Raw genomic sequence first — 27,383 nt, forward strand, 5'->3', positions numbered from 1 at the left:
AGACCACCATAGCAATTTTACCCCGTAATACAAAAATTAGATTATCCTGATGACCCAAATGCCCTTGTCCCTTCCATATTATCTACTTTTGTTGTGTTCCCTACATCCCTTTCCCCACCTGTTCCCTTCCCATTTTCTACTCTTTTCACTTCTCCATCCACTCATCTCTTCTTCACCTCCTTCCCCTATCCAACCAGTTGCCCTTTAGTTCTCTACTCCCTCTCTCATCTGACTCCTCTTGCCTTCAACTTTAGTTTAATTATCCCCCATCCTCTAATTCTGTCAGACCTGATCATTGCCTTCTGCATTGCTAGTCAGCGAGTAAATAATGGGCCAGAAATTGTTGCAGTGGCAGATTGATGACAAACACAGTTAATTGGATTTTAATGCTCACTATTAACATCACATAGTTTACACCACAAATTGATGGATTGTTGACCTGATAATAGTACAACAATGTCAGAGTCACAGCTGGGATCTTTTGTATAGGCTAGATAGCTTATTTCTTTGACCAATGAAAGAAGAGGATAGAGAAAGAAATATGGTTAACAATGGAGAAGGTAAATGGGTGAATTTAAGTCAAATATACACATAAATAAGTAAAGTTGATTAAGTGAAAGAGAACAAGATATGAAAACAGAAAACTTTGTATCATGTCCGGAGCAAACATCAGACCATTAACAGGGTCATCTACAATATTAGTTAGGAGCAGGAGCCCGAAATGCCTGCGACTAATTCATAATAACATTGTAAGTCTATCAGGTAAAGCAGAGTGCAGCAAATAGTCCAGCAATTTGCAGAGAATCTAAACATATTGAGGTATCTTGTTCACTTTGCAAATTGCAGGACTTCAATTAATGCCGAATGCTGTTTAATGTATCATTATAGTAGTAGGATCTCCCAGCAATTTTTGTCCCAATTAAGCATAGAGAAGTAGTATCAGTGAAAGAATATAACATCATCTCAGTCAAATAATGGGTAGAATGATTGAAGGATATCCAGTAACAAAATACCTGTGATTACATAAGCAAGACATTTCCAAAAAAATGGGGGGTAGAAACCGTAGGGATCAGTTCTGAAATTGAAACAGCCTTGGCATTGGAATAGAGAGTGCTGACAAAACAGCAGATGATCTGAAAAGTGAAGTATCAGACTAATAAGGAGGTCTTCAGTTCTAGTGAAGAGTTTTCACATGAAACACAGGGCTGAATTTTGCTTTGGAAGTGGACAAAGAAGCAATAATAATCATAATAATCTTTATTAGTGTTACAATTAGGCTTACATTCACACTGCAATGAAGTTACTGTGAAAATACCTTCGTCGCCACACTATGGCCCCTGTTCGGGTACACAAAGGGAGAATTCAGAATGTCCAATTCACCTAACAAACACGTCTTTCAGGATTTGTGGGAGGAAGCCGGAACACTTGGAGGAAACCCACGCAGATACGGGGAGAACAAGCAGACTCCGCACTGAGAGTGACTCAAGCCAGGAATCGAGTCCAGGTGCCTGGCGCTGTGAAGCAGCAGTGCTAAACATTGTGCTACCGTGCCGTTTCGCATTACTGCCCGGTTTGTAGCTATGCTACCATCTTCCTGTGTCTGGCTCAGTGGCCGGATAACCAATTAGACCAGTTAAACTGCCAATGGAGAACACACGTCACACGTTGTCTGGATTTTGCTGATGGTAGATAGGCCTCCCCAGTCTGGTTCTGGCCTGTAGATGGAAGCTTGGCAGTAACAGAGGTACATCCTACAAAGCAGCCCAGCATGTATCTACTGGACTGCAAGGGCCATTGCCATGGCAGCAAGTCTTCCTATAGACGGGTTCCTTTTCCACAGTGATGTTCTGACAGCTATGACTAGAATTTATTTAGTTGATCAGTTCTTCAGAGGATACCCCCATGTTGAGGGCCAGCAGTACTGAGTTAATTAGGAGGTTCCTTCCCAGAAGATTGCTGAGCCAGTCTCACTGCCAGCAAATGCAGGTTCCAGACCCCCAATTGGTTCTGAAATCTTCAGGACAATTCAAACCCATTGACTGTTTTCTGCATTGAAGCTGATTAACCTGCTGTGTATTTTCATCTTGTTTCAGTCTTCCAGTATTTACAATATTTTATAGAATATGTACACAGCAGGTCTGGCAGCATCTGTGGAGAGAGAAACCAAATTAATGTTTCAAATCCTTACCGTCTCCAAAACTGAAGAGTGATAGAAATGTAATGAATTATATTCAGGTGAAAATGCACTTGTGAGGGCTGACATTCTCAGTGCCACGACAGGAATGGTTTCGCTTGAATATTTTCCCCTGGCAGAATAATATTGATGCCACTATCAACCCAGCATGATGTATGGGATGTCTTTGAATCATTAAATACATTTTTCCTTCAAGCCCTACGGATAATTGTTTAGAACTTATTTGAATTGTGTATTTTAGAAACTTCATAATTTTCAGTAAGTAGGTGTTTATTTTTAACATCTCTGTCTGCTAAATAGGAACAAGTTTAATGCCAGCAGCTGGGACAATGTATTTAACAACTTCAACCGGATATCCTTACACATACCACAATGGAGTGGCTTACTTCCATAGCCCGGAAATCACTTCTGTTCCACAACCTTGGCCTGTGAGTAAATATGGATCTGAATATTTTAGTCTTTGGCTCGTAATGAACTACAAACTGTAAAAAATACTGCCCAATTTGACATATATACAGTAAATGGGACTAGTTCAGTTATCCAGTCATAGAGAAGTTAGGATGTTAAAATGTTTATATTTCATGTTATCTAATTGCACAAAATATTGGGGGAGCAACAATGATTAGATCAAGGATTGAATCTCACTGTTCTTGTCTCTTCCTGGTGATGCTAATCAACAAACCTCTATTCATTGACACTTGAAATGCACTTTGCTTAAAATTAAAATTTCAAAAGAGTTACTGTGCAGGATAGCAGGAGTGTTTATTAACTCTAAGGCCGGTGTCTTCCGGTGGCGGCAATGCGGAGCTAAGCCGCACGTTTGGCAGCTCCCGCTTTTTCTGGACTTTCGGGCTCTTTTAAGAGCCCGTAACGGCGCTGTTTCGACTTTTCCCCCGGGGGGAAACACAGCCAGTGTGCCCAGCAGCCGGTGGATGGACTGGACTCGCAGTGGAGCAATCCAGAAGTCAGTATTACCACAGAGAAAGGCGAGAGGCAAAAAAAGCAAGATGGCGGCAGGCGGGGAAGCAGCAGCAGCGTGGCAGCTGTGGGCACGGGAGCAGCAGGAGCTGCTTCAGCGCTCCTTCAAGGAGCTCAAAGCCGAGATTTTGGAGCCGTTTAAGGCCTCGCTGGACAAACTGGTGGCGACTCAGACGGCTCAGGCCAGGGAGATTCGGGAGCTGCGGCACAAGGCTTCGGAGAATGAGGATGAGCTTTTGGGCCTGGCAGTGAAAGTGGAGTCGCACGAAGCACTGCACAAGAAATGGCAGGCGAGGATGGAGGAGATGGAGAACCGCTCCCACCGGAGGAATCTACGGATTTTGGGCCTCTCGGAGGGGCTGGAAGGTTCGGATTTGACGGCCTATGCGGTCCTAATGTTAAACTCACTGATGGGTGCGGGGTCGTTTCGTGGTCCCCTGGAGCTGGAAGACGCCCATCGAGTGCTGCAGCGGAAGCCCAGGCCGAACGAACCGCCCAGGGTGGTGCTGGTCCGTTTTCACCGCTTGGTTGACCGGGGGATCGTGTTGAGGTGGGCAAAGAAGGAGAGGAGCAGCAGGTGGGAGAACACGGACGTTCGGATTTTTCAGGACTGGAGCGTGAAGGTGGCGAGGAGAAGGGCTGGCTTCAATCGAGCAAAGGGAGTGCTCCACAGGAAGGGGGTGAAGTTTGGCCTTCTACAGCCGGCTCGCCTCTGGGTCATGTACAAGGACCGCCAGCTCTATTTTGACTCTCCAGAGGAGGCCTGGGCTTTTGTCCAGGCTGAGAACTTGGATTCGGACTGAGGACTGGGGGGCTGGGGGGAAATGTACTTTGCTTGGAGGCTTTGCCCTCTTAGGTATCCTTTCGCCCAGAGTGGTTGTGTTTGCTGATGGTTGTTTCCTGTTTGTTTTCGCTATTTTTTAGTTATGGTTATTTGGGTTCTTTCAGGGTTTCTTTGGGGCTGTTGGTTATTTATTGTGGTGTTTTTTTTTTCCACTGGTGGGTTGGGGAGTAGTTTGGAGTCCCGATGGGTCATGTGTCCGTCTTTTTCCCGCGTGTTGGGTCGAGAGGCGGGGCTCGGGTTGGAAGCACGGGCTTTCATCCCGCGCCGGAGGAATTGGGGGCGGGGCCGCCGCTGGGAGGGCAGCTGTGTTGCATCCGGGGGGGGGGGGGGGTGTCAGCAGAAGTCAGCTGACTCACGGAAGCATAATTTTGGGGGTAACGCAGCTGGGGGGGCCCTAGCTTTGGGGGGGGGGGGGGGGTTGCCGGGTTCTTGCTGCAGGGACTGTGAGGGAATGGATGGTGAAGGGGGTTGGGGTGTTCCCTGGGCACGTGGTGGGTTGAGGAAGGGCTATGGCTGATTGGCGTAGAGGGAAGGGGACGGCCCCTCGGGTTCGGTTGGTCACATGGAACGTGAGGGGGCTGAATGGTCCGGTGAAGCGATCCTGGGTCTTGGCTCACTTGAGGGGGCTGGGAGCGGATGTGGCTATGCTCCAGGAGACGCACCTCAGGGTTACGGATCAGGTGAGGCTAAGAAAGAGTTGGGTGGGACAGGTGTTTCACTCGGGGCTTGATGCAAAGAACCGTGGGGTGGCAATTTTGATGGGTAAGAGCCTGTCGTTCGTCGCGTCCAAAGTGGTGGCGGATAGTGCAGGTAGATGTGTGATGGTGAGTGGGAGACTTCAGGGGGAGCGGGTGGTCTTGGTTAATGTCTATGCCCCAACTGGGATGATGCGGGCTTCATGCGGCGTATGCTGGGCCTGATCCCGGACCTGGAGACAGGGGGATTGATTCTGGGTGGGGACTTGAACACGGTGCTGGATCCGGCTCTGGACCGCTCGAAGTCTAGGACGGGCAGGAGGCCGGCAGCGGCCTCGGTGCTGAGGGGGTTCATGGATCAGATGGGAGGGGTGGACCCTTGGAGGTTTTTGAAGCCGGGGGGTAGGGAGTTCTCCTTTTTCTCCCATGTTCATAAGGCGTACTCCCGGATTGACTTTTTAGTGCTTAGCAGGGCGCTGATCCCAAGAGTGGTGGGGGCGGAGTATTCGGCGATAGCCATTTCTGATCATGCTCCACATTTGGTGGACCTGGAGCTGGGGGAGGGGAGGGATCAACGCCCACTGTGGAGGTTGGATGTGGGGCTTTTGGTAGAGCAGGAAGTGTGCGGGCGGATCCGTAGGGGTATAGAGGGGTATCTGGAAACCAATGACAACGGGGAGGTGCAGGTTGGGATGGTTTGGGAAGCGTTAAAGACAGTGGTTAGAGGGGAGCTGATATCTATTCGGGCATACAGGGAGAGAGGGGAGAGGGTCGAGAGGGAGAGGCTGGTGGAGGAGATGGTCAGGGTGGATAGGAGAAATGCAGACTCCCCGGAGGAGGGGCTTCTGATGGAGCGGCGCAGTCTCCAGGCGGAGTTTGACATTTGACATAAGGCGGAGGCACAGTGGAGGAGGGCACAGGGGGCGGTGTATGAGTACGGGGAGAAGGCAAGTCAGATGTTGGCTCACCAGCTCCGGAAGCGGGAGGCAGCTAGAGAAATTGGGGGAGCCACGGATGCAGGTGGAAAGGACATCAATGGGGTGTTCAGATCCTTTTATGAGGGGCTGTACCGGGCGGTACCCCCCGGGGAAGCAGGCGGGATGGACCGCTTTTTGGATAAGCTGGAGTTCCCAAGAGTAGGGGACGAGCGGGTGGAGGGTTTGGGGGCCCCAATTGAGTTGGAGGAGCTGGTGGAGGCGTTGGGAAGCATGCAGACAGGGAACGCGCCGGGGCCTGACGGGTTCGTTAGTGATGGAAAGGGATAAGTATACCCCGCAGGGCAAGAGTTATAGCTGGGGGAAGGGCAATTACGATGCCATTAGACATGACTTAGGATGTGCAGGTTGGAGAAGTAGGCTGCAAGGGTTGGGCACACTGGATATGTGGAGCTTGTTCAAGGAACAGCTATTGCGTGTTCTTGATAAGTACGTACCCGTCAGGCAGGGAGGAAGGGGTAGAGCAAGGGAAACGTGGTTTACCAAAGAAGTGGAATCTTTTGTTAAGAGGAAGAAGGAGGCCTATGTGAAGATGAGGCGTGAAGTTTCAGTTGGGGCGCTTGATAGTTACAAGGAAGCGAGGAAGGATCTAAAGAGAGAGCTAAGACGAGCAAGGAGGGGACATGAGAAGTCCTTGGCAGGTAGGATCAAGGAAAACCCAAAAGCTTTCTATAGGTATGTCAGGAATAAAAGAATGACTAGGGTAAGAGTAGGGCCAGTCAAGGACAGTGGTGGGATGTTGTGTGTGGAGGCTGAGGAGATAAGCGAGATACTAAATGAATACTTTTCGTCAGTATTCACTCAGGAAAAAGATAATGTTGTGGAGGAGAGTGCTGAGACCCAGGCTATTAGAATAGATGGCATTGAGGTGCGTAGGGAAGAAGTGTTGGCAATTCTGGACAAGGTGAAAATAGATAAGTCCCCGGGGCCTGATGGTATTTATCCTAGGATTCTCTGGGAAGCCAGGGAAGAGATTGCTGAGCCTTTGGCTTTGATTTTTATGTCATCATTGGCTACAGGAATAGTGCCAGAGGACTGGAGGGTAGCAAATGTGGTCCCTTTGTTCAAGAAGGGGAGTAGAGATAACCCCGGTAACTATAGGCCGGTGATCCTCACGTCTGTTGTGGGTAAAGTCTTGGAGAGGATTATAAGAGATACGATTTATAATCATCTAGATAGGAATAATATGATTAGGGATAGTCAGCATGGTTTTGTGAAGGGTAGGTCATGCCTCACAAACCTTATCGAGTTCTTTGAGAAGGTGACTGAACAGGTAGACGAGGGTAGAGCAGTTGATGTGGTGTATATGGATTTCAGTAAAGCGTTTGATAAGGTTCCCCACGGTCGGCTATTGCAGAAAATACGGAGGCTGGGGATTGAGGGTGATTTAGAGATGTGGATCAGAAATTGGCTAGTTGAAAGAAGACAGAGGGTGGTGGTTGATGGCAAATGTTCAGAATGGAGTTCAGTTACGAGTGGCGTACCACAAGGATCTGTTCTGGGGCCGTTGCTGTTTGTCATTTTTATAAATGACCTAGAGGAGGACACAGAAGGTTGGGTGAGTAAATTTGCAGACGACACTAAAGTCGGTGGAGTTGTAGACAGTGTGGAAGGATGTTGCAGGTTACAGAGGGACATAGATAAGCTGCAGAGCTGGGCTGAGAGGTGGCAAATGGAGTTTAATGTAGAGAAGTGTGAGGTGATTCACTTTGGAAAGAATAACAGGAATGCGGAATATTTGGCTAATGGTAAAATTCTTGGCAGTGTGGATGAGCAGAGGGATCTCGGTGTCCATGTACATAGATCCCTGAAAGTTGCCACCCAGGTTGATAGGGTTGTGAAGAAGGCCTATGGTGTGTTGGCCTTTATTGGTAGAGGGATTGAGTTCCGGAGCCATGAGGTCATGTTGCAGCTATACAAAACTCTGGTACGGCCGCATTTGGAGTATTGCGTACAGTTCTGGTTGCCTCATTATAGGAAGGACGTGGAAGCTTTGGAACGGGTGCAGAGGATATTTACCAGGATGTTGCCTGGTATGGAGGGAAAATCTTATGAGGAAAGGCTGATGGACTTGAGGTTGTTCTCGTTAGAGAGAAGAAGGTTAAGAGGTGACTTAATAGAGGCATACAAAATGATCAGAGGGTTCGATAGGGTGGACAGTGAGAGCCTTCTCCCGCGGATGGAGGTGGCTAGCACGAGGGGACATAGCCTTAAATTGAGGGGTAATAGATATAGGACAGACGTCAGAGGTAGGTTTTTTACGCAAAGAGTGGTGAGGCCGTGGAATGCCCTACCTGCAACAGTAGTGAACTCGCCAACATTGAGGGCATTTAAAAGTTTATTGGATAAGCATATGGATGATAATGGCATAGTGTAGGTTAGATGGCCTTTAGTTTTTGACTTCCCATGTCGGTGCAACATCGTGGGCCGAAGGGCCTGTACTGCGCTGTATCTTTCTATGTTCTATGTTCCCGGTGGAATTTTATAACAAATTTTCTTTTTTGCTGGGCCCGCTGCTGGTGTGGACCCTGAATGAGGCCAGGGAGGGGGGACTCTGCCCCCGACGATATCCAGGGCAATTATCTCTTTGCTCCTGAAGCGGGACAAGGACCCCCTTCAGTGTGGGTCTTATAGGCCGATCTCGCTTCTTAACGTAGATGTCAAGTTGTTGGCAAAGGTGCTGTCCAGGAGGGTGGAGGATGTGGTCCCGACGGTGATTCATGAGGACCAAAAGGGGTTTGTGAAGGGGAGACAACTGAATGCCAACGTGCGGAGACGCCTGAATGTTATGATGATGGCGCCGGCGGCTGGGGAGTCAGAAATAGTGGCGTCCATGGATGCGGAGAAAGCTTTTGATAGGGCGGAGTGGAGTTACCTGTGGGAGGTGTTGCGGAGGTTTGGGTTTGGTGAAGGATTCATTAGCTGGGTGAGGTTGCTGTACAGCTCCCCGGCGGCTCGGAGGACTTTCGGCTTTCCCGGGGGACGGGGCAGGGGTGCCCCTTGTCTCCCCTGCTCTTCGCGTTAGCGATTGAGCCCTTGGCCATGGCGCTGAGGGATTCGAAGGGTTGGAGCGGGATTGTACTGGGGGGGGGGGGGGGGGGGGGGGGGCGCGGCGCACCGGTTGTCGCTGTATGCAGATGATCTGCTGCTGTATGTCGCGGACCCGGCTGATGGGATGCCAGAGGTGCTGAGGATACTTGAGGAGTTTGGGGACTTTTCGGGATATAAGCTAAATGTGGGGTAAAGCGAGCTGTTTGTCCTGCACACGGGGGGTCAGGAGAGGGAGATAGGGGAACTCCTGTTGAGGAGGGCTGAGGGGAGCTTTAGGTATCTTGGGGTCCACGTGGCTAGGACCTGGGGTGCTATGCATAGGCTTAACTTTTCGAGGCTAGTGCGGCAGATGGAGGAGGAGTTCAGGAGGTGGGATGCGCTGCCGCTCTCGTTGGCGGGCAGGGTCCAGTCGGTTAAAATGACGGTGCTCCCGAGGTTTTTGTTTCTTTTCCAGTGCCTCCCCATGTTGATCCCAAAGGCTTTTTTCAGAAGGGTGAGTAAGTCGATTCTGGGGTTTGTGTGGGCTAGGAAGGCCCCGAGAGTAAGGAGGGTATTTTTGGAGCGAGGAATGGAGGTAGGGGGCCTGGCACTGCCCAACCCGTGTGGATATTATTGGGCGGCGAAAGTGGCGATGATTCGCAGGTGGGTGACGGAAGGGGAGGATGACGCATGGAAGAGACTGGAGGTAGAGTCCTGTGCGGGTACGAGTCTGGAGGTCTTGGTGACGGCCCCACTTCCACTCCCCCCGGCAAAGTACTCCACGAGTCCGGTGGTGGTTGTGTCCCTCAGTGGAGGCGGCATGGGGGGGAAGTGAAGGCCTCAGTTTGGGCCCCGATACGGGGCAATCACCGTTTTGCACCAGGGAGAAAGGGTGGGGGATTTGGGAGTTGGCACAGGGCAGGCATCAGACAGTTTGGGGACCTCTTCGTGGATGGGAAGTTCGCGACTCTGGAGGAGCTGGTGGGGAAGACTCATGTCTTCACAGTGGAAGACATGAGTAATATCCCAAAAATTATAGAGGGTCAGGGGGCTGAGTTGAGTATGGTTGCCATTACAAAAGAGATGGTGCTAAAAAAGCTAAAAGGTCTTAAAATTGACAAATCTCCTGGCCCCGATGGGCTACACCCTAGAGTTCTGAGAGAGGTGGCTGAAGAAATAGCGGAAGCGTTGGTTGAGATCTTTCAAAAATCACTGGAGTCAGGGAAAGTACCGGACGATTGGAAGATCCCTGTTGTAACCCCCTTGTTCAAGAAAGGATCAAGACAAAAGATGGAAAATTATAGGCCAATTAGCCTAACCTCGGTTGTTGGTAAAATTCTAGAATCGATCGTTAAGGATGAGATTTCTAAATTCTTGGAAGAGCAGGGTCGGATTAGAACAAGTCAACATGGATTTAGTAAGGGGAGGTTGTGCCTGACGAACATGTTAGAATTCTTTGAGGAGGTGACAAGTAGGTTAGACCAGGGAAACCCAGTGGATATAGTCTATCTGGATTTCCAAAAGGCCTTTGATAAGGTGCCACACAGGAGGCTGCTGAGTAAGGTGAGGGCCCATGGTGTTCGAGGTGAGCTACTGGCATGGGTTGAGGATTGGCTGTCTGACAGAAGGCAGAGAGTTGGGATAAAAGGTTCTTTTTCGGAATGGCAGCCGGTGACCAGCGGTGTCCCACAGGGTTCAGTGTTGGGGCCGCAGCTGTTCACCATATATATTAATGATCTGGATGAAGGGACTGGGGGCATTCTAGCAAAGTTTGCCGATGATACGAAGTTAGGTGGCCAGGCAGGTAGTGCTGAGGAAGTGGGGAGGCTGCAGAAGGATCTAGACAGTTTGGGAGAGTGGTGCAGGAAATGGCTGATGCAATTCAACGTGAGAAAATGTGAGGTCTTGCACTTTGGAAAAAAGAATCCAAGCATAGACTACTTTCTAAACGGTGAGAAAATTCATAATGCCAAAGTACAAAGGGATCTGGGAGTGCTAGTCGAGGATTCCCTAAAGGTAAATATGCAGGTTGAATCTGTGATTAAGAAAGCGAATGCAATGTTGTCATTTATCTCAAGAGGGTTGGAATATAAAAGCAGCGATGTGCTACTGAGACTTTATAAGGCTCTGGTTAGGCCCCATTTGGAGTACTGTGTCCAGTTTTGGGCCCCACATCTCAGGAAGGACATACTGGCACTGGAGCGTGTCCAGCGGAGATTCACACGGATGATCCCTGGAATGGCGGGTCTAACATATGATGAACGGCTGAGGATCCTGGGATTGTATTCATTGGAGTTTAGAAGGTTAAGGGGAGATCTAATAGAAACTTACAAGATAATACATGGCTTAGAAAGGGTGGACGCAAAGAAACTGTTTCCGTTAGGCGAGGAGACGAGGACCCGTGGCACAGCCTTAGAATTAGAGGGGGTAAATTCAGAACAGAAATGCGGAGACATTTCTTCAGCCAGAGAGTGGTGGGCCTGTGGAATTCATTGCCGCGGAGTGCAGTGGAGGCCGGGACGCTAAATGGCTTCAAGGCAGAGATAGATAAATTCTTGATGTCGCGAGGAATTAAGGGCTACGGGGAGAATGCTGGTAGGTGGAGTTGAAATGCCCATCAGCCATGATTGAATGGCGGAGTGGACTCGAATGGCCTTACTTCCACTCCTATGTCTTATGGTCTTATGGAAGTGGAACCTCCCCCTGGGAACGCTTTTAGGTATATGCAGGTCAGGGTCTTTGTTAACAGGCAGGTGGAGGAATTTCCGCGGCTGCCGCCAAGGAGGTGCAGGACAGGGTGCTTTCGGGGACGTGGGTCGGGAAGGGAAGATCTCGGCTATTTACCAACTGATGCAGGAGGAGGAGGAGGCCTCAGTAGATGAGCTCAAAGCGAAATGGGAGGAAGAGCTGGGGGAAGAGATTGAGAATGGGACGTGGTCGGACGCCCTGGAGAGGGTGAATTCTTCCTCCTCTTGCGCACGACTCAGCCTTATTCAGCTGAAGGTGCTGCACAGGGCTCACATGACGGTGGCAAGGATGAGCCGGTTTTTCGGAGTGGAAGACAGGTGTGGGAGGTGTTTGGGTGGCCCGGCAAACCACATCCATATGTTTTGGGCATGTCCGGCTCTGAAGGGGTTTTGGAAGGGGGTGGCGGGGATTTTGTCGGAAGTGGTTGGGTCTCGGGTCAGGCTGGGCTGGGGGCTCGCGATCTTTGGGGTAGCTTCGGAGCCGGGGTTGCAGGGGGCGAGAGAGGCCGGCATTCTGGCCTTTGCATCTCTAGTAGCCTGGCGCAAGATTCTGTTACAGTGGAGGGATATGCGGCCCCCGAGTTCGGAGACCTGGGTCAACGACATGGCTGGGTTCATCCAGTTGGAGAGGATGAAATTTGCCCTGAGGGGGTCGGTACAGGGGTTCTTTCGACGGTGGCAGCCCTTTCTCGATTTTCTGGCGAAGGGGTAGAGAGTGGTCGGTCTCTGCAGTAGCGGGGGGGGAGGGGGGACAGGGGGGGTGGGTTTGGTGATGGTTGGGGGGTGTGTTTTTGCGGCGGTGGATTTGTTATGTTATTTTCTTCTTTCTTGATTTGCTATTTGTTATTATTTATTTTGGGGGGGAGAGTTATTTTCTTGTTTTGGTGTGTAAACATGCCTCGTTTGTTTTAAATTGCGGGGAGAAAATTTGTTATTATTAAAAAACTTGAATAAAAATTATTTTTTAAAAAAAACTCTAAGGCCGGCTGGTACTCTCTTGAATCAGGCAGACAATAAGAGGCACTGGAATTCGTGTGTGTAGGATGCAATAGAGTGTTTTACTTGTTTTTGGTTGGGGATAAATTTACACAAATGATACTGGTTGAGGAAATCTTGTAATACATAAAAATAACAAAAGAAGGGCAATGCATCCAGAGCACATATTGGGAAATTGTGTATTTCCAGTGGATGGTTTTGCATCCTAGAAGGAAAATAGCAAGCATGAGACGTGCAATTTTGCAGTATGAAGTTGAATTTTACGCCTGAAATTTATGCAATGCTGTTTATTTATTTGCATCATACTGGAGGATATAAAAATAAAATGTTGACTAGAATAAGTTTATGTATCAAATGCTACATAGGAAATTCTTATATTAATTACTGCATTACTTTCTTTTGTCAACCAACTCTTGAGGTTTTCCACAGCTCCTGAAAACAACTAATATTAAAGCTTGTTTTCAAGCAAAAGTTGCACACTCGCCTGTGGGATTGCTGTACGATCCGTAGGTTTCAGGTGAAGCAGAGTTAGAGATGGGAGATAATTGGGCTAGTGTGGACACGCATAATTTAATTTATTCAAGTATAGAGATGTCTTTGCATTAGAGGTTGAGGAACGACAATTCACCACTGTCAAAATCATAGAATTTACAGTGCAGAAGGAGGCTAGTCAGCCCATTGAGTCTGCACTGGCCCTTACAAAGAGCACCCTACTGAAGACCACGTATCTACGCTATCCCCATAACCCAGTAACCTCGACTTAACATTTTTTGGACACTTAAGGGCAATTTAGCATGGCCAATCCACCTAACCCGCACATCTTTGGACTGTGGGAGGAAACCAGAGCACCCAGACGAAACACACGCAGACACGGGGAGACGTGCAGACTCCGCACAGACAGTGACCCAGCTGGGAATCGAACCTAGGACCCTGGAGCTGTGAAACAACTGTGCTAACCACTATGCTACCGTGCTGCCCGTGTAATTACAGTATGATTCTCACTGGAACTTTTTATTATAAATGTGAATATAGGGATTTATAGTGGATAAGCTGACAGACATAGGGGGCTGGATTCTCCGTCCCACCGTGCCACATTTCTGAGCCACCCTGTCGGCAGGATGCTCCGTTACGCCAGCTAGTCAATGGGGTTTCCCATTGTGGGGCAGCCCCACACAGTCGAGAAACCCCCAGGCTGCTGGCAAAACAGAGCATCCTGCCGGCGGTGAATCCAGCCCAAGATTTTTAATATTTTTAACTCTGATGTGAAAGTAAATTTTTGAGAACCAATATTTAAGCCAAAAGTCATGGAGTCAACTTATTTACACCTTTAATGTCTTCGAGGAATTGACAAACTTATTTGACTTGGGTCCAAATGAAATCCAAAAAACATTCCAAGTGGAGTAATTTAAACTGAACCATATTAATTACCAGTAAGTAATTAATCTCCTCTTCCCTCGGGGTGCCCGATGGCTCCTGGGTTTGTCCATGGGACTGGAGTGCGAGCGGAGCCAACCCATGAGGGCATCCTGACACCTGGCGCTGCCAGTCCTGGATGCCCGCTCTGGTATTGACAAGCATCTGTATGTTAGTGGCCATGGAGCACGGGGGGTGAGCCATCTCCCTCTGGGACTGGGCCACCTCCCTCTGGGTCTGTGCGACGCCGGGCAGCACCTGGGCAATGGCGCCAATGCTCTCAGCAATGGCCTGCTGTGACTGGGCCACGCTGCGCTGCATGTGGCCCAGGGGTTGGGTCTTTGATGGTATCAGGGCACGCGGCCATTGTGGATGGCATGGTTGGGTGCAGCCATGTGGGTGGGGGTGGGACTGTCCCATTTTTTGGGGGAGGGGGGCGGGTCACGTGTGTGAGGGGTACAGGGGTTGGTGCCGGGGCACAGTGCTGGGTACTCACCCTGCTGTTTCTGAGGAGGTGGTGCAGCTTTTTTCTGCACTGGTCTGCAGTCCGGGCCACCACCCTGACGGTGGCTGCCACCTCTGCCCAGGCACGACGAACGATGGCGCCTGCTGTCCTCCGCCCAAGCCCAGGGTACAACACCAGTCTCCACTCCACAGTGTCCTTGAGGGTCCTGAGTTCGCTGTCCCGAAATCGCGGCACGGCTCTCCTGGCAGCCATATTGCCTGTAACGCTGTGTGTGGGGCGGGGGGGAAGAATTATTAAGTTCAGCTGCGGCATTGTGTCAATGACTGAACCGGCGGCTGGTCTGTCGGACGTTGCACGATGCGACTGTGGTAGCCCCTTGTGGGCCGTTGAATCACTCCACGGTTTTCACAATGCCGTCAACACTTAGCTTCATTTTGGGAGAATCCAGTCCCATATCTTTCGGGACATGCGGGAGGAAACCGGAGCACCCGGAGGAAATCCACGCAGACACGGGGTGAACGTGCAGACTCCACACAGTGACCCAAGCCGGGAATCAAACCTGGGACCCTGGCTCTGTGAAGCAACAGTGCTAACCACTGAATACCTTGCCGACCATGTCTCCCAAACAGAGAATCCTGCCCAAAGACTTGGGGAGTGGGTTAGGGAGTGGTGTGTGAGGAAAGTATAGACCCGGAAATGAAAATTAATTCAGAACTATTGGGAATCAGGTGGTGCTCTCAAGCACGACATAAAATCTTTTTGTACAAAATGAAAAATTGAATAAATCAAATGTTATTCAAGTAAGTAATTTCCTTGCATTTTTCAATATAGGCTGCTGATATCAAGGTAATTCCAAATTATTTATGTCAGCCTTCCGGTGGCATATGCGAGCAGGGCGGCTGCATCAAGAAGAGCTCCCGCCGGCGGCCACGATTTGCGGCGCTTTCGGGGATTTCCCCGAGGCATCATTCACCTTGCCCCGACTATCGTCGGCCTTTGGGGCCGTCACGGGCAGTTAGCAGGGCCGGTTTAAAAACCGGCGAAGAACCCCACGCAGATGTCGGGCGGCGGGGGCGGAGCTAAAAGGAGGCCGAGGTCGCAGGCCCGAGGTCAAGGCGCAATGTAGGTGAGATGTCCTGCATCGATGGCTCCCACCTAGGATGAAGTAAGAAGTCCGGTCCCAGGGGTGCTCTGGGGGTATGTAGAGGAGAAGAGAAAGAAGGTTCAAAGAAGTTTGGTGAAAGTTTATTTTTTCTCCCCTTTTTCTCCCTTTTTTTGTGTGAAGGAAGGAAACATTTTTTCTTTTTAAAATTCAGATTGATGAAGGACAGGAGGGTGGAAGGGGGAAGAAAAGAAAGGAAAAAAATAAGCCGCTAAAGGATGCGAAGAGCAGCGTCGAAGAAAGGAGGAAACGTGGGTTTGCCGCTGAATGAGAGGACGAGCAAATGTGCTGATAAGATGGCGTAAGCCGAACAGCTTACGGTGGAGAAGATGACCGAGGTGATGGTGGTGGAGCTGGAAAAACAGTTTGTGAGGCACATGGAGGCCTTGAGGGACGAGACGGTGGTTGCATTGAAGTCATTGGTGGAGGAGGTAATTGCCCCGGTGAGGGTGGCTGTGGCAAAGACATCGGCCGAGGTGAGTGAGCTGGGCGAGAAGATGAAGGAAGTGGAGGAGGCCGTGTCACGGCACAGTGACCAGGTCACCTCGATGGGGGACAAGCTGTGGAGGGTGGTGGAGGTCAACAGAGGACTCCGAGCAAAGCTCGAAGACTTAGAGAACCGCTCAAGAGAGAGAATTGAGAATTGTGGGCTTGCCCGAAGGGACAGAGGGCCCATGGCCAACACAATACTTCGCTAAGAAGTTGGTGGAGCTGATGGGGGGGTGGGTGAGAACCCATCCCGGTACGAACTAGACCGAGCTCATCGGTCATTAAGGCCGAAGCCCAAAGTGAACGAGCCGTTAAGAGCAGTAATTATCTGCTTCCATAAGTTCTACATGAAGGAGAAGGTATTAAGCTGGGCGAAGCAGAAGTGCAGTGGGATGGTACTGCAGTTCGGATCTACCAGTAGTTGACGGTGCAGTTGGCAAAAAAGACGAGCGGCGTTCAGGCGAGTGAAGGCGGCATTGTACAAAAAGGGGATGCGATTTGGTATGGCGTACCCGGCGAAGCTGAGGGTAACGTAAAACGCCAAAGACTTTTATTTTGAGACAGCGGAGGTGGCTGATGCGTTCGTGAGGGCAGAAAGCTTGGGACAGATGTGAGGAGCGGAACTAGAAGAGAGACTGTGGACTGTGTGTTGGGTAGCTGGAAAATGTATAAATGCTACAACTTTCTTTTTACCTCTCCACCAACGGGTCCGCCTTGTGGAGTCGGACGTGCCTACGGAGAAGGACGGGTCCTGGAGCTGCGAGCCAAGTCGGGAGCGACACCCCGGATATGGACTTCCTGGGGAAGGCAAAGAGACGTTCATGGGGTGTGTTGTTAGTGGTGGTGCACAGTAGTGACCGAATGGAATGTAGTGCATCAGGGAGGACCTCCTGCCAGCGGGAGGCCGGGAGGTTCCTGGACCATAGGGCCAGTTGGACGGCCCTCCATACCGTCCCGTTCTCCCTCTCTACCTGTCCGTTTCCCCGGGGGTTATAGCTTGTCGTCTTGCTGGAGGCGATACCCCTGCTGAGCAGGAACTGACACAGCTCATCATTCATCACTGTGCATGTAGGCGGGGAAACCGAACAGAGTGAAGATCGTGTTGAGGGCTTTGATGAAGGTGGCAGACGTCAAGTCGGGGCATGGGATGGCGAAGGGGAACCTGGAGTACTCATTGACCACACTGAGAAAATACGTGTTACGGTCGGTGGAGGGGAGGGACCCTTTGAAATCCACGCTGAGGTGCTCAAAGGGGCAGGAGGCCTTCACCAGGCGCACACGGTCCGTCTGGTAGAAGTGTGGCTTGCACTCCGCACAGACCTGGCAGTCCCTGGTGATTGTCCGTACTTCCTCGACGGCGTAGGGCAGATTGCGGGCCTTTATAAAATGGTACAACCGTGTGACTCCCGAGTGACAGAAAGGCTGTCGTGCAGGACCCGGAGTCGGTCTACTTGTGCGGCGGCACATGTACCTCGGGATAGGGCGTCTGGGGGCTCGTTGAGCTTGCCGGGACGATACAAAATCTCGTAATTGTAGGTGGAGAGCTTGATCCTCCACCTCAAGATTTTATCATTCTTGATCTTGCCCTGCTGTGTGACATTGAACATGAAGGCTACCGACCGTTGGTCAGTGAGGAGAGTGAATCTCCTGCTGGTCAGGTAATGCCTCCAATGCCGCACAGCTTCAACGATAGCTTGGGCCTCTTTTTCGACGGATGAATGCCGAATTGCTGAGGCATGAAGGGTGCGGGAAAAGAATGCCACAGGTCTGCCTGCCTGATTGAGGGTGGCGGCTAGGGCGACGTCTGATGCGTCACTTTCCACTTGAAAGGACAGATTCTCGTCTACTGCGTGCATCCCGGCCTTGGCGATATCGGCTCTGATACGGGCGAAGGCCTGTTGAGCCTCGGCCGTCAGGGGAAAATGGGTGGACTGTATGAGTGGGGGGGCCTTGTCCGCATGGTTTGGGACCCACTGGGCGTAGTTTGAAATGAACCCCAGGCAGCGTTTGAGCTCCATGAGGGGGCTCATGCGGTCGGGATCGAGCCCCAGAACTCCGTTCTGGACCACATAGCCGAGGATGGCTAAGTGGTTCGTGCTGAACACGCACTTCTCCTTGTTGTAGGTGAGGTTTAGGAGAGTGGCGGTGTGAAGAAATTTGGCAAGGTTGGCACCGTGGTCCTGCTGATCATGGCCGCAGATGGTGATGTTGTCTAGGTACGGAAAGGTGGCCTGCAAACCATACTGGTCGACCATTCGGTCCATCTCCCTTTGGAAGACCGAGACCCCGTTGGTGACGCCGAAGGGAACCCTGAGGAAGTAATAGAGGCGACCGTCTGCCTCGAAGGCCATGTATGGACGGTCCACTTTACGGTTGGGGAGCTGGTGGTAGGCAGATTTGAGATCTACCGTTTACCCGGTACTGTGCAATCTGATTGACCATATCAGATATGCGTGGGAGGGGGTACGCGTCGAGCTGTGTGTACCGATTGATGGTCTGGCTGCAGTCCATGACCATTCTGTGTTTCTCCCCAGTTTTAACTACTACCACTTGGACTCTCCAGGGGCTGTTGCTGGCCTCGATGATGCCTTCCCGAAGCAGCCGTTGGACCTCGGATCTGATGAAGGTCCTGTCCTGGGTGCTGTACCGTATGCTCCTGGTGGCGACAGGTTTCCAATCCGGGATTAGATTTGTGAAGAGGGAAAGTGGATCGACATTTAGGGTCCAAGGCCGCAAACAGTAAGGGGTGGTAGGGGCCCGCTGAATTTCAGGTTTAGGCTCTGGAGGTTACACTGGAAGTCCAGGCCGAGTAGTAGGGCAGCGCAGAGATTATGGAGGACGTAGAGGCGGAAGCTGCTGAATTCTACGTCCTGGACCGTGTGTGTGACCGTACAGTATCCCCGGATCGCCACGGAATGGGATCCGGAGGCCAGGGAGATTCCTTGATTGGTGGGTTGTACCGCGAGGGAGCAGCGCCTTATCGTATCCGGGTGGATGAAGCTTTCGGTGCTCCCGGAGTCCAGCAGGCAAGAGGTCACGTGTCCGTCGATCTTAACGCTGGTCGATGCGGTGGTCAGGTTGTGCGGGCGAGACTGGTCGCTGGTCACTAAGGCGAGTTGTGGTCGGTCGTCGCTGGTGTCGGATGATGGGGGGCACGGGTCCTGGAACGCTGGTGGCGCCCATGTGCCGTGGGGGAGACAAGATGGCGGCGCCTGTGTGGTGAATGTATAATGTAAATTCACACTGTGTATCACTGTGTCCCTGTGGGCTCCATCTGTGAGCTGTTGCACGGCTCTGCACACAGGGGGAGATGAGCATGTACAGGGCTCCACCTGTGGCTCTGCCCATGGCTCCTCCCACAACCGGAAGTATAAAGTGCTGCGGTCTTGCAAGCCTGCCTTCAGTTAAGCTAGTCGCAGGCAGGCTCAGTCGTAAGTTGATTAAAGCCACAGTTTACTTCTACTCGTGTCCTTGAGTGAATTGATGGTCGCATCAGCCTGAAGATCTTGGGGAGGACAAAATGGCGGCGCCCATGGACTGCACGTGGAGGGGGTTGAAAAAGATGCGGTGCCCATGGGCTGCACGTGTTGCGCAGAGGGGAAAATGGCGGCGGCCACTGGCCATGCTTGGTCTGAGGGGGAGAAGATGGCGGTGGCCACTGGCCACGCGTGGTCCGGGGAGGTGAAGATGGCGGCGTCCATTGCCTGTAAACGAGGGAGGTGGGGGCGATAGCGGCGACTGCGCGGGCCTGGCACACCGTGGCGAAGTGCCCCTTCTTACTGCAAGCCTTACATAGGGCAGCGCGGGCCAGGCAGCATTGGTGGGGGTGTTTCTGCTGGCCGCAAAATAATATCGGGGACCCCCATGGTTCCCTGGGTGGTGCGTGGCGCAGGTGTATTGGCTGGGTAAGGCCCCCGCTGGGACGGCCGTCTGTGGAGTCCACGATGCGTAGGAGGGGTGGGCCGCGCGGCTGGGGGTGTAGGCCTAACATTGCACGAGGCGATGTCATAGAGAGCGCTAGCTTCTTTGTCTCTGCGAGATCGAGCGTGGCCCCTTCTAAAAGTCGCTGGCGTATGCGGTACGACCCAATCCCCGTAACAAAAGCGTCCCGCATAAGGAGGTTAGAATGTTCAGTGGCCGTAATGGCCTGACAGTCACAGTCCCGGACTAGTGGGATTAGGGCCAGCCAGAAGTCTTCTATGAACTCCCTAGGGAGTTGAGAGCAAGTGGCGAGAACGTGCCTGGCAAAGAGCGTGTTCGTCTTCTGGGCGTAATTTTCTTTAAGTAGCATCATGGCTTCGGTGTAGTTTGGCGCGTCCTGGATGAGCGGAAAGACGTTGGAGCTCAACCTCGGGTACAGTATCTGTATTTTCTGAGCCTCCGGAACAGGGCTTGGCGCCGAGTTGATGTGCGCCTCGAAACAAGCTAGCCAGTGCTGAAAGTCCTTTTGGCGTCGCTTGATTGCTGATCCGGCCGCTTGATACGGAGATCCATCTTCTGAAAATCTTAGAGCAATAAATTGATGCACGATCAATTGCACAAAGACGAGAGTTGAATACAACTGAGGCTTTATTGCTCTAAGATGTGTGGCCTCTCACAGCAGCTGGCAAAATGGCTGCTGCACGGAGGACACACATATTTATACCCCGCCTACTGGGCAGAGCCAGCAGGCAGGGACTACCGTCGTACCTGGAGTACAGGTCCTACCATACATCACCTAATATAGGTGGAACAGTAGTTTACCACAGGCTGCGGACGTTGGAGCCTGGATAGCAGGCTTCAATGGGCCTACGTGGCGAGCGAGGGGGTCGGGGGGGGGATTGATGCTGGGAGATGTTTTTTCAAGGGGAAATGTAGGGGGGTTCTTGGGAGTGGGGAAGTGATTCTATGTTAACAATGGACAGGGGTGGGTCATGTTTATGGGGCAGGGCCAGGTGGTATGATGATGGTGGATAAGAAAGGTGGGGGCTGAGAAACCCCCAGTAAGGATAGTGACGTGGAACGTGAGAGGGCGAGGAGGTCCGGTCGAGAGGTCATGGGTGCTTACGCATCTTAAAAGTTTGAAAGCTGATGTGGCAATGCTGCAGGAGACTCACTTGAGGGTTAAGGACCAGGTGAGACTTAAAAAGGGCTGGGTTAGTCAAGTGTCTCACTCTGGATTTGACGTAAGGGCTCGAGGGGTAGCGGTGCTGTTCAGCAAAAGGGTACACTTCCAGATGGAGAAGGTGGTGGCAGATCAGGGAGGTAGATATGTGATTGTGACAGGGGCGCTGGAGGGGGGATTAGTGGCGCTGTTACGTGTATACGGTCCCAATTGGGACGATGTGGGATTTGCGAAGAAGATGTTTGGGGCCATCCCTGACCTGGACACACAGGAGCTGATTGTAGGGGGGGGGGGGACTGGAACTGATTAACAAAGTTTTTGAGGAGTTTTATGAGAGGTTGTACAGGTCAGAGACACCCGGTGGAGACCGTGAGATGCAGGAATTTCTAGATGGGTTGGAGTACCCAAGGCTAGGGGAGGGGACAGGGCTACATTAGAAGGAGCAATAGTGGAGCAGGAGATAAAGGATGCGATTGGGGGGATGCAGTCTGGGAAGGTGGCAGGGCCGGATGGGTTTCCGGTGGAATATTATAAAAAATTCAAGGATAAGCTGGCACCCATGATGGTGGGGAAGGTCTGAAGAGGCGATAGGGAAGGGGGTGCTGCCACAAACCTTGGGGCAGGCATCGATTTTACTGTTGCTAAAAATAGATAAGGATCCGACGGAGTGTGGGTCGTTTAGGCCCATATCACTTCTGAATGTGGACGCAAAAGTATTGGCGACGGTACTGGCTGGAGGAGTGCCTCCCAAAGGTTGGTGAGGATCAGACGGGGTTCGTGAGAGGGAGGCAGCTTTTTTCTAACATTAGGAGGGTTTTGAACGTCGTTATGGCACCGGCGGAAGGGAAGAAAACAGAGGCGGTTGTGGCATTAGACGGCGAGAAGGCGTTTGACCGGGTAGAATGGGAGTACTTGATGGCAGTCCTGGAGCGGTTTGGGATTGGACCAAGATTTGTGAACTGGGTAAAGCTATTATATAAGGAGCCGAAGGCGAGTGTCCACACAAACAACATCAGCTCGAGATACTTTTCTCTCCACCGTGGGACGAGGCAGGGATGTCCTATGTCCCCCCCTGCTGCTTGCACTTGCGATTGAGCCGTTGGCCATCGCATTAAGAAGTTTGGGAGCATGGAAAGGAATAGTGCGGGGCGGGGAATAGAGCATAGGATGTCCTTATATGGCGACGACTTGCTGCTGTATGTGTCAGAACCGAGTGTGCGATAGGGGGAATATTGGAGCTACTGCGAGTATTTGGGTCTTTCTCGGGTACAAGCTGAACCTGGACAAGAGTGAATATTTTGTGGTGTCTCGGCCGGGGGTGGGGGCAGCGGTTAGCGGGCTGCCATTCCGTAGGGCAGGCACTCACTTTAGGTATCTGGGGTGCAGGTTGCCCAGGAGTGGGGTAGGCTTCACAGGTACAACATTTCTAGTTTGGTGGGGACAGTGAAAGCCAATCTGGCAAGGTAGGATGGTCTCTCTCTGTCGCTGGCGGGTCGGGTACAGGCAGTTAAAATGAATGTGTTGCCACGATTTCTGTTTATTTTTCAATGCCTACCGATTTTCCTGCCAAAGGTTTTTTTCAGGGAGATTGAGGGAAAGATTACCTCGTTCATATGGGGAGGGAAGGTGGCCAGAGTGAGAAAGCTGCTGCTACAGAGGGGAAGGCAGGCAGGGGGATTGGGTCTTCCGAACCTGATGTACTACTACTGGGCGGTGAATGTGGAGAAGGTGCGGAGCTGGGTCAGAGGGGTTGATTCCCAGTGGGCCAGAATGGAGGAGAGTTTGTGCAGGGGGTCGGGACTGAAAGCACTAGCAACAGCGCCGCTCCCGATAGCTCCGGGGAAATACTCGGAGTCCGGTAATAATAGCTTCATTGAAAATCTGGAGGCAGTTTCGCCAATACCGGGTTGGGGGCAGGGTCAAGGGAAATGCCGATTCGGGGGAACCACAGATTTGAGCCAGGAAGGTGGGATGGAAATTTTCGGAACTGGGAAGAGAAGGGGATTAAGACGCTAAAAGATTTGTTTCTTAGGGTTCGGTTTGCAGGATTGAGGGAGCTGGAAGCGAAGTATGGGCTGGAGCAGGGAGAAATGTTTAGATAAATGCAGCTTCGAGAATTTGCCAGAAAGGAGATACAGAGCTTCCCAAAGGAACCGGCCTCCACATTGCTGGAGGAGGTGCTGACAACAAGGGGACTGGAGAGGGGGGTAGTGTCAGCGGTGTACGGAGCTATTTTGGAAGAGGATAAGGCACCACTGGAAGGGATCAAAGCAAAGTGGGAGGAAAAGTTGGGAGAGGCTATAGAGGAGGGGGTCTGGTGTCAGGTGCTCCAGAGAGTAAATGCCTCCACCTCATGCGCGAGGTTGGGGCTGATACAGCTGAAGGTGGTATACAGAGCACACCTCGCAAGGGCGAGGATGAGCCGATTCTTTGAAGGAGTAGAAGATGTGTGAGAGCGTTGCCGGGGGGGGGGGGGGGGGGGGGGGGGGGGCACTTATCACGTTCATATGTTTTGGTTCTGTCCAAAAGATAGAGGATTACTGGAAGGAGGTTTTTAGTGTAATTTCCAAGGTGGTGCGCGTGAAACTAGACAAGGGACCCTGGGAAGCCATATTCGGGGTGTCGGACCAGCCAGGGTTGGAAACGGGTGCGGAGGCAGATATCGTAGCCTTTGCCTCGTTGATCGCCCGAAGGCGGATCCTGTTGGGATGGAGAGCAGCCTCTCCACCCTGTGCCCTGGTGTGGCGGGAGGACCTATTGGGATTCTTGACTCTTGAGAAGGTTAAGTTTGAACTGAGGGGATGAACGGAGGGGTTCTACAAGTCATGGGCATTATTCATTTGCACTTTCAAGAACTGGATAACATCGAACATTAGTTGGGGTGGGATGGGTGGAAGGGTTGGGGGGCTGTGCGCATTAAGGGTGTCTATCGGTAATCCCTGATTCCTTTTTGTCATTTGTTTATGTAAACATGCGGGCTGATTATTAGGAGTTGGTGGGAGGATGGGACCGTTGTTATTCTTATGGGGATTGACATATTGTTGCTGATTATTGTTTATTGTCGGTGGGTGTAAATTCGGGAGAAAATGTGAAAAAGGAAGAGAATAAAAATATTTATTAAAAAAAAGAACTATTGATGTCAAATTGTAATTGAGCATATGAGTACACCTGAAAGCAAAAATTATGTCAACATGTTTGGGTACTGTTGAGAAAATAGATAAAAATTTAAGATAGTGGACAAAACAGTGACAGACATTTAAGGTGATAGTATGTAATTCTCAACAAACTTCTATTTCAGCAAGAAAGAAAGAGTCTACGATAGGATAACGGCTCTATGATAGGTTAAGATATTGCGCTAAATAAGCGGCGGGATTCTCCCATACCTGGCGAGGCGGGCAGTCCCGGCGCCTAGGAGTGGCGTGAACCACTCGGCGTCAGGCCGCCTGGAAGGCGCGGAATTCTCCCCACCTCCAGGGGCTCGGCCGGTGCCAGCGGGGTTGGCGCCGCGCCAAGCGGCGGCGAAGGGTCTTCGCCAGCCGGCGCGAGTTGGCGCATGTGCAAGCGTAGGGCAGCACGGTAGCATGGTGGTTAGCATAAATGCTTCATAGCTCCAGGGTCCCAGGTTTGATTCCCGGCTGGGTCACTGTCTGTGCGGAGTCTGCACGTCCTCCCCGTGTGTGCGTGGGTTTCCTCCGGGTGCTCCGGTTTCCTCCCACAGTCCAAAGATGTGCGGGTTAGGTGGATTGGCCATGCTAAATTGCCCGTAGTGTCATAAAAACTAAGGTTAAGGGTTGTTGGGTTACGGGTATAGGGTGGATACGTGGGTTTGAGTAGGGTGATCATGGCTCGGCACAGCATCGAGGGCCGAAGGGCCTGTTCTGTGCTGTACTGTTCTATTCTATGTCTATGTGCGTGAGGGCCAGCGTGTGCTGTCGTCATCCCCGCGCATGCGCTGGGGTATTCGTCTTCGCACCGGCCATAGCGGACCGGGTCCACAGCAGCCGGTGCAGAGGGAAAGAGTGCCGCCACGGATCGCGGGCCAGGCCCATTCCCCAGCCCTACCTCTGTTGCCCTCTAAATCCATCACTTTCAAATATATATCTAGCTTTCTTTTGAAAACTCATGTGGAATCTACCTCCAGCACTCCCCCGGCAGCACATTCCAAATCCCAATTCTGAATAATGAAGTTTCTCCTCATCTTACCCCTAGTTCTCTTGCTGACCATCTTAAAATTATGACACCTAATCACTAACTTACCAACTAGTGGAATCAGAATATCCTTCTTTACCCTCTCAAAATTGTTCATAATTTTGAAAACCTCAATGAGGCTGCCTCTTATCTTCTCTAAGGAGAACAAGCCCAATTTCTCTAATCTTTCCTTGTATCTAAAACTCCTCATTCCTGGTATCATACTAATAAGTCACCTGCATTCTCTAGAGTTTTAACATCCTTCCTTAAATAAGGCGCTCAAAAAACACAATATTCCAAAAGTGATCTGACCAATGATTTGTAGAGGCGTAGCATCACTTCCTTTCTTTTATACACTATGCCTCTATTTATAAATCCAAGGATCCTAGAAACCTTCTTAACTGTTTCATCTTGCCTGGCCACCTTCAGAGAATTACACACATGATTGTTCTACCATTGAGCCTATGTTGTCTCCCCATGTTTCTTCTCCCAAAATATATTACCTCACATTTCTCTGCATTGAAGTTTTCTATTAGGTGTCTGCCCAGAGAGGAATTTAAAATTTGGGTCAGAGCCCCGACAATGGTGTCTGCCCATTTGGCCAACTTGTCAATGGGCTTCTGAAGATGCTCAGCATCATCCTCAGAATTCACTATTCTCCCTAGCTTAGTATCATCTGTAAATATCGAGATTTTACCCTCAACAACTATCTCTAAATCGTTTATATAAATCAGAAAAAGCAAGGGTTCAACACTGAGCCCTGGGGAACACCACTTTCAACTCGTCTCCAGTCTGAGAAATGCCCATCTGTACCTGCCCTCTGTTTCCTATCTCTAAACCAACTTCTAATCCATGCTGCCAAGGACCCAACAATCCCAAACATTTTTAATTTGTGAACCAACCTGCCATGTGGCACTGTATCAAATGCTTTCTGAAAGTCCAAATATACAACATCCACAACACTGAGAGGCTGATTTTGCTCACTGGGCTAAATCGCTGGCTTTTAAAGCAGGCCAGCAGCACGGTTCGATTCCCGTATCAGCCTCCCCGGACAGGCGCCGGAATGTGGTGACTAGGGGCTTTTCACAGTAACTTCATTGAAGCCTACTCGTGACAATAAGCGATTTTCATTTTTTATTTTTTCATTTCACTACCCTTTTCAACTGCCCGTGTCACCTCGTCAATTAAGTTTGTCAGATATGATCTGCCCGTGGCCAAGTCATGTTAACTGTCTTGTATTGTATTTAATTGAAGCGTGAAGGGTAGGGCCCATTTAGGACCAGGGGAGAAATCTGTGGGTGGAGGCAGAGGGCATTGTTAGAGTGTTGAATAAATATTTCACATCTGTCTTCACACAAGAGAATGAGGAAGTAGTTATGGAACTTGGGGAGAGAGATTGTGAGGTTCTTGAGCAAATTCTCGTAGACAGTGACAAGATATTGGCGTGCTTAAAAGTGAACAAATGTCCAGGTCCGGGTGAATTTTGTCCCAGGATGCTGTGGGAGGCGAGGGAGGAGATTGTCGGGGCTCTGACCCAAATTTTCAATTCCTCTCTGGCCACGGTGGAGGTGTCAGAGGACTGGAGAACAGCAAATGTGGTCCCACTATTTAAGGTAGGCTGTAGCGTGTCGCGTCTTTTCGTCCGACGTCACTTCGTCCAACGACACTTCGTCCACGTCCTTTGGTCCAACGTCTTTTTGTCCGCCCGTCTTTTGGTCCAACGTCACTTCGTCCAATTATCCAATTACAAATTAACTGCGTATAAAACCATTTAATTGATAAAATGCAAGTACAATTCAGCAAGTGAATTTAATTGCTAAAATGCAAGTAATTGATAAAATGCAAGTAAAATGCAAGTTGAAAAATGCAGTTAAAAAATCTAAAAATGCAGTTAAAAAATCTAAGAGTTTACTAATTACTTAAAATTCCCAAAATTACTTAAAATTGATGTAAATTGTAAACAACATTCCTCAAGAAATCAATTTTTGTTGTAGAATCATATTGAACGACCAATCTTTTGAGGCGTTCAGTTATTTTCTTATATCGCGTACATGAAGTCGACTGATCTCCCCAAAGAATTTG

General features: G+C 50.6%; 1 protein-coding gene across 5 annotated transcripts in view; it reads left to right on the forward strand.

Annotated features, from left to right (window-relative positions):
* LOC119961774 (protein boule-like) overlaps positions 1–27,383 on the forward strand; it is a 240,951-nt gene that overhangs the window by 119,066 nt on the left and 94,502 nt on the right. For all 5 annotated transcript variants that reach the window (XM_038789076.1, XM_038789074.1, XM_038789073.1 and 2 more), the window contains exon 6: positions 2,495–2,622. In XM_038789076.1, coding sequence (XP_038645004.1) covers positions 2,495–2,622 — 128 coding nt within the window. The remainder of the gene's footprint in view (positions 1–2,494; positions 2,623–27,383) is intronic.

The sequence above is a fragment of the Scyliorhinus canicula genome, chromosome 2, assembly GCF_902713615.1.
Source record: "Scyliorhinus canicula chromosome 2, sScyCan1.1, whole genome shotgun sequence".
NCBI classification, from domain to species: Eukaryota; Metazoa; Chordata; class Chondrichthyes; order Carcharhiniformes; family Scyliorhinidae; genus Scyliorhinus; species Scyliorhinus canicula.